The sequence below is a fragment of the Salmo trutta genome, chromosome 3 (genome assembly GCF_901001165.1).
Source record: "Salmo trutta chromosome 3, fSalTru1.1, whole genome shotgun sequence".
Taxonomy (NCBI): Eukaryota; Metazoa; Chordata; class Actinopteri; order Salmoniformes; family Salmonidae; genus Salmo; species Salmo trutta.
Window position 1 is genome coordinate 71,578,990 of NC_042959.1, and position 10,148 is coordinate 71,589,137.

The 10,148-nt window shown below is 43.7% G+C and overlaps 1 protein-coding gene across 1 annotated transcript; it reads right to left on the minus strand.

The window, feature by feature from the left end:
- Positions 1-341: 341 nt before the first annotated feature.
- Positions 342-8,233, minus strand: LOC115187429 (glycylpeptide N-tetradecanoyltransferase 2). The gene is made up of 12 exons (XM_029746501.1): positions 8,005-8,233; positions 7,081-7,198; positions 6,577-6,718; positions 4,053-4,171; positions 3,857-3,948; positions 3,538-3,654; positions 3,237-3,407; positions 3,011-3,119; positions 2,666-2,836; positions 1,643-1,810; positions 1,407-1,544; positions 342-1,263 (listed from the first exon to the last, which is right to left on the minus strand). Exons 1-12 carry the CDS (start codon positions 8,115-8,117, stop codon positions 1,243-1,245), a joined length of 1,479 nt encoding a protein of 492 aa, XP_029602361.1. The 5' UTR covers positions 8,118-8,233; the 3' UTR covers positions 342-1,242.
- Positions 8,234-10,148: the final 1,915 nt, after the last annotated feature.

Here is a 10,148-nt window from a genome sequence, read left to right on the forward strand (position 1 = left end):
ACTTGACAACTGTGGGAAGCATTGGAGTCAACATGGGCCAGCATCCCTGTGGAATGCTTTCGACACCTTATGTGCTGATGAATTGAGGCTGTTCTGAGGGCGAAAGGGGCTGCAACTCAATATTAGGAAGGTGTTCCTAATGTTTTGTACATTGTATTTTCCCCATGTAAACAAAAAAGCATTTTCCCCCATGTACACAATAAACTAACTCAGTTTCTCATTGACAGGGACACTTGTATATCTAACTGTAGTAACCATGACGACATCAGCAAACAGAACAGCTGTTTTCTCTCATCACAGGTTCCTTCATGTGCTGGATCATACACAAGGAGCTACCTGATACTCCAACCCAATACCTTTATTTATAGGTGAAGATGTCGGTTTGATTTTTAAGGGGCTTTACTGACAGACATGGGAGGAATGGTGACAGAACACACACATAAGCACAATCCTAAATATCAGAATTGTGCCCGGGAAAGAAATTGGGACCTTTTTAAAATAATATGCTGTTAGCTGCACAAACACACCAAAAAAATTAAACAGTTGTAAAATAATAAAATTCCCATCCTGCATTTTATGTTTCTCAAACACTCAGATATTGAAAAACCTAAATACACAAAACAGAAATAATCGATATATAAAATGCACCTGGGGTTGTTAAGGAGCCTTTCACTCAGTTAAGAACTTAAGATTTGTGCTTCAAATACATTCTTCCTCAAAAATCCCTAGAATCCCCTCCCCTTCTAACCGTTCATAGGAACACCAAAGTCAATAACATCTACGCTAGTTGAATCTTTCCTCTCCCACACTACAGGAATAAATATGTTCTGGCATTAAATGTACAGGTTACTACATTTCTGCACTGTCCAACAAACACAGTTACCAATGCACCTTTTTGAAAGAAACAAGAATTTTTTGGGGGATGCAAGTCTTCCTTCTCTACATGTAGTGTGTGTGTGTACTGTACAAGAGTCTGTCTCAGGCAGAGCATGACTTCACATTCAGGATGTTGATGGTTAAAAAGAGTTATGAGTTCCGGGTGAGCAGAGAGAATGTTCTCCATGATAAAAATGATCCAGGAGAGATGCTCAAAGTGATGCACACCTCCCGATCACTTTGATTGGTTGATTGTTGTCATTGTCTTCTTCTAGTTTTGGACTACCTGTGTGTCCAGGTAGAGCGATGTTAGGGGTCAAAGAAGACCTTTGACCTCTGAGTGTGTAGCAGTCACAGACAGACTAGTTATTGAAGAACAAGGCCAACCTGAAACAGAGCGACAGAGATAGAAACATAATTAGAATTATTGACTGATTTCCCATTTTGAAATCCTTTCACTATTTTCACAGCACACCCAGGAATACACCCCACCTTGTTGACACACACACACACACACACACACGCCTCACCATGTCGGGGTCCATGGGGGGACATTTCCAGTTAAAGAGGTAATACTGCAAGTTGCCGTCTCCGATGCCAAATTTGAGCTTCTCCAGAAACACCTTGTTCTCCATCAGGTCCAGAGCATTAAACACATCAAAGCCTTTCTGTGGGACACACAAACACACACCATTTAGATGGACGTGATAGTAGTTGTGTTGAACCTTTGTATTTATGTTGGAAAGAGTGTGTGTGTGTGCAGTACCAGTTTGGCCAGTATGAGAGTGTCATTCATCAGGTCCAGTAGTGGAGTGTGTGTGTGAACGCTGTAGAAGGAGTAAGCAGCCTTTAGACTTCTGTGCTGTGGATGGTGCATCACTGTGGAGGGCAGGGTGTAGAAACTAGTGAAGTCTGTCAACACACCACCGGCACCCTGAGGGTAAACACAGAACAGCAAATTAAAAGTACTCAGATGTCAGTATCTAATTATATTGAACAAAAATATAAATGCAACATGCAACAATTTTACTGAGTTACAGTGCATATAAGGAAATCAGTCAATTGAAATAACTTGCTTAGGCCCTAATCTATGGATTTCACATGATTGGGCAGGGGCGCAGCCATAGGCCCACCCACTGGGAAGCCAGGACCAGCCAATCAGAGTTTTTCCCCATAAAAGGGCTTTATTACAGACAGAAATATTCCTCCGTTTCATCAACTGTCCGTGTGGCTGGTCTCAGACAATCCCTGAGGTGAAGAAGCCGGATGTGGAGGTCCTAAGCTGGCGTGGTTACACGTGGTCTGCGGTTGTGAGGCCGAATTCTCTAAAATTACGTTGGAGGTGGCTTATGGTAGAGAAATTAACATTAAATTATCTGGCAACAGCTCTGGTGGACATTCCTGCAGTCAGCATGCCAATTGCACACTCCCTCAAAACTTGAGACATCTGTGGCATTGTGTTGTGTGACAAAACTGCACCTTTTAGAGTGGCCTTATATTGTCCTCAGCACAAGGTGCACCAGTGTAATGATCATGCTGTTTAATCAGCTTCTTGATATGCTACACCTGTTAGGTGGATGGATTATCTTGGCAAAGGAGAAATGCTCTCTAACAGGGATGTAGACAAGTTGGGCACAATATGAGAGAAATAAGCTTTTTGTGAGTATGGAAGATTTCTGTGATCTTTAATTTCAGCTCATGAAAAATGGGACAAACACTTTACATGTTGCGTTTATATTTTTGTTCAGTATATCCATCTAATTGAACAGACAAAAAGACAGACCCCTACCTCCACAACAAATGTGTCTATGATGTTGTCCTGTGGGAGGAACCAGTGTGCCACCTCCTCCTCGCCCATAGAGGGCGCCAGCTGGAAACGTCTCATGTGTTTCTGCAGCAGCTCCGTCACCTGACGCACGTCACGCCTCTCCATCACTCGCAAGCCAGGGGTCTTAGTGCTCTACAGAGCCGGAGAGAAAGGGGAGTTATACACATACACCCAACATCACACGTCTCACACAGGCCTGTAACCATAAAGCAAAGTTTATTAGCCCTGTCAGCTGGGGGAAGTGTCTTGCTCAGTGAAGGAGAGATGTGATAGATGGTGGAAGTGTAACATTGTGTGTGTTCTTACGTCTGGTAGTCTGTACAGTTTCATGGTTCTCTGCAGCGTCATGTTTCTGCTCAGGTGAGAGAATTTCACCTCCACCAGCTTCCTGGGGTTCAGAGAACGATGCCAGTACCTGTTCACAAAACACAACACTCCTGTTACATACTCTAGTTACAGTTAGGCAACTTAAGTTATACATTCTATGTATTCTTATTATGTTAGGACAAATTCATGAATTGTGTCTGTGTACCTGCAGGTAGACACAGGTTTGGGTAGTACCACTCCTGCCGTGTAGACGGCCTGGAATATACCCTCCAAGTTAACCCTTCGTGTGATCTCCCTGATCAGAACTGGAGCCACACGCTTTGAACGTAATTTCTTATGAACACACAGGAAGTTGATCTCAACCATTTTCTTTAAGCTGAAGAGAGGGAGGGAGGAAAACGTGTGCATCAAGTTCAGCACTGACATGCACCTGTCCACGACGTTGTTGATGTGTGTCCACTGTGTGATTAGAGCGTGTGTGGTTAGGGCGTGTGTGTGTGACTCACGTGTCATAGATGTGGATATCAGCAGGAATGGCACTGATGAAACCAACCAGTTTCTTATTGGAGGAAACCCTCACCCCACAATGCCACTGGGGCAACCAGCCTGGAGGACGCAACGCCCTGAAAGAGAGAGAAAGAGAGAGAAAGAAAGAAAGAAGAGAAGGAGAGAGAGGGGGAGAGAGAAAGAAGAGAGGGAGAGAGAAAAAGGAGAAGGAGAGAGAGGGTGAGAGAGGAGGAGAGACACATAAGGAAGCAGAGTAGTTTAGACAGAGGCCAAACACAAACAGTTTAACAATCTAAGTAGAGTATGGATTTGACTTACCATTTGAGAAAGCTGGGTGAGTAATCAAATCTAAACATGTTGTCATCATCCTCCACATAGTTCTCATTCAACAAGGTGTACAACTCTTTCAGCTGAGAGAGAAAACGAGTCTTAGTAAAGTCTTCTGACTGCACGACTTTGATGTCTGGTGGCAATGAATATAAACTTTTTAACACAAAGAAACATACACACTCACCACGTCAGCGTTGCTGAGGTCCAGAGTGTCCCACATAAAGCCCTGTGGTAGAGAGTAGGGCTCCTGTCTGATGTTGTCCTTGTCAGCCTCGATGGGCCCATGGCTGGTTACAACCTCATCTGCCAAAACACAACCAGCCAATCACAACCAACCAGCCAGCCAATCACAACCAGGGGACTTGAGAAAACACAGCCATTGTGTTTTCTTACTATAACAATGTGCTTGACTTTTCTCTGATTGTGGGAGTACTATATCTGTACATATTTACAGGGCCTATAGAAAGTTTACACCCCCTTGAACTTTTTTTGCGTTACAAAGTGATCTTGAAATAGATTTGTCTTTTTTTTTATCATTGATCTATACAAAATACTCAAAATTCTACACATTTTTACAAATGAATAAACATTTTATACTTAGTCTTTTCAGCCCCCTTGTTTAGGCAAGCCTAAATTAGTACAGAAGTAAAATGTGGCTTAACAAAATCACATACGTTATATGGACTCACTCTGTGTGAAATAATAGGGGTCGACATGATTTTTGAATGACTACTCCTTCCTCTGTCCCCCATACATAAAACATCTGTAAGGTCCCTCAGTGAAGTATTGAATATCAAGCACAGATTCAACTACAAAGACCAGCAAACTTTTTGAAAGCCTCATAAAGATGGGCAGTGATTGATAGATGGGTAACAATAACAAATTGATGGGTAACAACAGACATTGAATATATCTTTAAGCATGGTCAAGTTAATAATTATGCTGTGGATGATGTATTAAACCACCCAGACACATCAAAGATGCAGCAGTCCTTAACTGAGCTGCAGGACAGGAAGGAAACTGCTCAGGGACGTCACAATGAGGCCATTGGTGATGTTAAAACAGCTATAGAGTTCAATGGCTGTGATGGGAGAAAACTGAGGATGGATCAACAACATTGTAGTGACTCCACAATAATGACCTAAATGACAGAGTGAAAAGAAGAATACAAATATACAAAATACAAATATTACAAAACATGCATATGTATGCAACAAGGCACTAAAGTAATACTGCTAAAAAACACAGCAAAGGAACACATGTTTTGGCCTAAATGCAAAGTCTAATGTTTGGGGCAAATTCAACACAACACTGAGTAACTGCCTCCTTATTTTGGTGGTGGTGTCTGCGTCATGGTATGGGTATACTTTACATGGGCAAAGACTTCCGTTTCTTTTCATCCTGAAAAACTCAGGAGGGAGCTAATCCCAGGCAAAATCCTAGAGGAAAACCTGCTTCAAGCTGCTTTACACCAGACACTGGGAAAGGAATTCATATTTTAGCAGGACAATAACCTACAACACAAAGCCAAATCTACACTGGCATTAATTACCAAGGCAGTGAATGTTCCTGAGTGGCCAAGATAGATTTTCAAGCAGATTTAGGTCAAAACTAAGTCAAGACTTGAAAATTGCTGTCTAGCCATGACCCCCAACACCGTGACAGAACTTGAAGAATGTTGAAAATAAAATTGGCAAATATTGCACAATACAGGTGTGCAAAGCTCTTATGAGACTTACCCAAGAAGACTCACAGCTGTAAATGGCTGCCAAAGGTGTTTCTAACATGTATTGACTCAGGGGACTGAATACTAATCTAATCAAAGTATATTAGTATATAATTTTTTCAGCCCGCCTGGTGTTCAACATTCCCAAGTTCTCCCATGTCACCCCGCACACTCCACTGGCTTCCAGTCGAAGCTCGCATCCACTACAAGACCATGGTACTTGTCTACGGAGCAGCAAAAGGAACTACCTCTCCTTGCCGTTAGGCTAGGCTCAAATCCTACACCCCAACCCGAGCACTCCGTTCTGCCACGTTTGGTCTCTTGTCCCTCCCACCCCACGGGAGGGCAGCTCCCCCTCAGCCCAGTCCAAAAATAAATGCCTCCTTACTAGCTCTGACTAAGCTGATAGTAAGTACATTTTTCCTGAAAGTAGCTATGACTGTGATATGTGGTTGTCCCACCCAACTATCTTAAAATGGGCGGCAGGTAGCCTAGTGGTTCGAGCGTTGGACTAGTAACCGAAAGGTTGCAAGTTCAAATCCCTGAGCTGACAAGGTACAAATCTGTCGTTCTGCCCCTGAACAAGGCAGTTAACCCACTGTTCCTAGACCGTCATTGAAAATAAGAATTTGTTCTTAACTGACTTGCCTAGTTAAATAAAGGTAAAATAAAAAAAATTACAAACTGTAAGTCACTCTGGATAAAAGCATCTGTTAAATGACTAAAATGTATATGAATATATCTATATTTTAAAACATTCTTCCACTGAGTATTTAGCGTAGATCATAGACAAGAAAATCACTAATAAATCAATTTTAATCCCAATTTGAAACAAAATGTGAATAAATCCAAGGGGGTGTAGACTTTCTATAGGTACTGTATGTGTAGTTTAGTAAAAGTGTGTGATCGAGTGTGTATGTCTCACTCACTGTGTGTGTCCCTACTCACTGAGTTTAGGTACTGGCTGCGTGTCCCTACTCACTGAGTTTAGGTACTGGCTGTGTGTCCCAAAACTGGTACTTGTGTTTGGTGGCCTCGTCGATGCTCTTAGCTGGTCCCTGGCAGGACAGCAACTCCATGGCTCTCTGGATGTCCTGCAGCTTCTGCATGGGCAGCCCTGGGTTCTACACACAGGTGAGAAGGTTAGAACACACACACACACACACACACACACACACACACACACACACACACACACACACACACACACACACAGAGAGACAGAGACAGAGAGAGAGAGAGAGAGAGAGAGAGAGAAGCAAAATCCCAAATGGACCCCTTACAACCTATGCACTTGTGGAGATCTGAGAGGATTTGATTGGTATATGAAATATGGTGTAACTTCCACTTAGCCTCTCTCAGGACAAGGTGGCGCTATTACCATATTGCTTAAACATGTCAAATCCAGTCAGATCTCCACAAGTGCATAGGGCTTGATTTGGGATTGGGCCAGAGCAAGAGGGGGAGAGAGAGAGCGGTTAGTCACCTTTATCTCCTGTGAGTCTGAGGCAGAGTCTGACTTGGCCCCTCCAGAGCTTGGCTTCTCTTTCTTTCTCTTCTGTTTCTTCTTCTTCTTCTTAGCCCCCAAGTCTCCCCCCGGACTCCTACACACACACAGATTTGATAGCTTGCTGGCTACATCTCTGCTCTGGAGTAAAGGTTAGCTGGTACTGTTGTCATGCTGAGTAATTAAAGTCAGGCTAAAATGGGGCCAGATTATGCATACCCCACTTGAGTTGCCGGACATGTATAAATCCACGAGTACCGCTGTAGGCTATAGTTGGTATACCTCAGTGGGTGTAACCGGAGCAGAGTAGCAATCACTGTTTTACGTCTAGCCTGCTGCTGTAACGTCAGAGAGGGACAGCCAAGGATATGCGCTGCTGTTTGCTAGCAAATGCGCCAGCAGTATAAAACAAAATAAGCCATTTAGTTAGATAAATATCCATTTAGCTTATGCCATTCCATTGACAATTGCTTTAAATGCAAACAAGTCAATCCGACAGGCTACTCACATGATAAACTGGCAATTTAGCTAGCTGGCCAGTTAGCTTGCAATAACTACACAACGCCTAGCACGCCGAGTCTCATTCATTCAAATGAAAAGCTACTAAGCTAGCTTTCATTTATATGGCTACATTGCCATGACATCCACTAGCCAGCAGGATTATAATACACTTGCTACTCAGACGACAGAGGGCCATCATCACATAAAAACATTATGTGATAGAATTGACGAACAGGGCATATATGGTCCTTGGTCGTAAAAACACTAACGTTAGATGTATGCGCGAGCTCATTATCCAAAGAAACTCATCCACCCCCTACACAGGACTGAGCCACCGGAGCGTGGACGCGTGCTGCCCCGGACTGCTGCGTTTTGTGTCTGGTTGGTGAAGCCGAGCCTCACCCTTGCATGTGTTCATTCTCCTCCTCGTTATCGCCATCTATTCCGCAGGTGTCCTGGTCGTCCAGCTCCAGGCTCTGCTGACTGGCTGCGGACTCGCTATCTTCCGCCATCATGGATGAAAACACATATATATATATATATTTTTTTTTAAATATGCTGAATGAACAGGAGACAGGGAGGGATGGGGAAAAACAAAGAGGTTAAATCGGAAATAGCGCCATCTAGTGGTCAATCTCCTCGCAGCATGTTTGCAGAGCAGTAGGCTAAGTTCCCAAATCACATCACATCGAAACAAGGAGAGGTCAGTGATACACTACATGACCAAAAGTATGTGGACACTTGCTTGTCGAACATCTTATTCCAAAAGCATGGGCATTAATATGGAGTTGGTCCCCCTTTGTTGCTATAACAGCCTCTACTCTCCTGGTTTGGCTTTCCGCTAGATGTTGGAACATTGCTGCAGGGACTTGTTTCCATTCAGCCACAAAGGCATTAGTGAGGTTAGGTCTGGCTCGCAGTCGGTGTTCCAATTCATCCCAAAGGTGTTCGATGGGGTTGAGGTCAGGTGCCCTGTGCAGGCCAGTCAACTTCTTCCACACCAATCTCAAAACATTTCTGTACGGACCTCACTTTGTGCATGGGGGCAATGTCATGCTGAAACAGGAGAGGGCCTTCCTCAAACAGTTGCCACAAAGTTTGAAGCACAGAATCGTCTAGAATGTGATTGTATGCTGTAGTGTTAAGACTTCCCTTCTCTGGAACTAAGGGGCCTAGCCCGAACCATGAAAAACCGCCCCATACCCTTATTCCTTCTCCACCAAACTTTACAGTTGACAAAGCCTTCGGGCAGGTAGCGTTCTTCTCCTGGCATCTGCAAAACCCAGATTCGCCTGTCGGACTGCCAGATGGTGAAGCGTAATTCATCATTCCAGAGAACACGTTTCCACTGCTCCAGAGTCCAATGGCCGCGAGCTTTACACCACTCTAGCCGACGCTTGGCATTGCGCATGGTGATCTTAGGCTTGTATGCGGCTGCTCGGCCATGGAAACCCATTTCATGAAGCTCCGGACAAACAGTTCTTGTGCTGACGTTGCTTGCAGAGGGAGTTTGGAACTTGGTAGTGAGTGTTGCAACCAAGGAGACGCGCTTCAGAAATCCAGCTCTGTGAGCTTGTGTGGCCTACCACTTCGTGGCTGAGCCGTTGTTGCTCCTAGACGTTTCCACTTCACAATAACAGCACTTAGAGTTGACCGAGGCAGCTCTAGCAGGGCAGAAATTTGACGATCTGACTTGTTGGAAAGGTGGCATCCTATGACAGTGCCATGTTGAAAGTCACTGAGCTATTCAGTAAGGCCATTCTACTGCCAGTGTTTGTTTATGGAGATTGCATGGCTGTGTGTTCGATTTTATACACCTGTCAGCAACGGGTGTGGCTGAAATTGCAGAATTCAGTAATTTGAATGGGTGTTCAAACTTTTGTATATACGGTACCAGTCAACATTTTGAACACATCTACTCATTCAAGGGTTTTTCTTTATTTTTAGTATTTTCTACATTGTAGAATATTAGTGAAGACATAACTATGAAATAAGACATATGGAATTATTTAGTAACCCCCCAAAAATTCAGCAAATAAAAATATACTTTATATTTGAGATTCTTCAAAGTAGCCACCCTTTGCCTTGATGACAGCTTTGCACACTCTTGGCATTCACTCAACCAGCTTCATGAGGAATGCTTTTCCAACAGTCTTGAAGGAGTTCCCACATATGCTGAGCACTTGTTGGCTGCTTTTCCTTCACTCTACAGTCCAACTCTTCCCAACCAATCTCAATTGGGTTGAGGTCGTGTGATTGTGGAGGCCAGGTCATCTGATACAGCACTCCATCACTCTGCTTCTTGGCCAAATAGTCCTTACACAGCCTGGAGGTGTGTTGGTTCATTGTTCTGTTGAAAAACAAATTATAGTTTCACTAAGCGCAAACCAGATGGGATGGCGTATCGCTGCAGAATGGTGTGGTAGCCATGCTGGTTAAGTGTGCCTTGAATTCTAAATAAATCACAGACAGTGTCACCAGCAAAGCACCCCCACACCTCCTTCTCCATACTTCATGGTGGGAACCACACATGGAGGTCATCCGTT

What these genes read in the sequence shown, in the direction of transcription:
- LOC115187429 (XM_029746501.1), bottom strand. Translation starts at nt 8,117, where the DNA reads ATGATGGCGGAAGATAGCGAGTCCGCAGCCAGTCAGCAGAGCCTGGAG. An exon ending in AAACCTGTGTCTACCTGCAG is followed by an intron (nt 3,120 to 3,236) that starts GTACACAGACAC and finishes TTTTGTGAACAG; the next exon opens with GTACTGGCATCGTTCTCTGA. An exon ending in AACTGTACAGACTACCAGAC is followed by an intron (nt 2,837 to 3,010) that starts GTAAGAACACAC and finishes CCGGCTCTGTAG; the next exon opens with AGCACTAAGACCCCTGGCTT.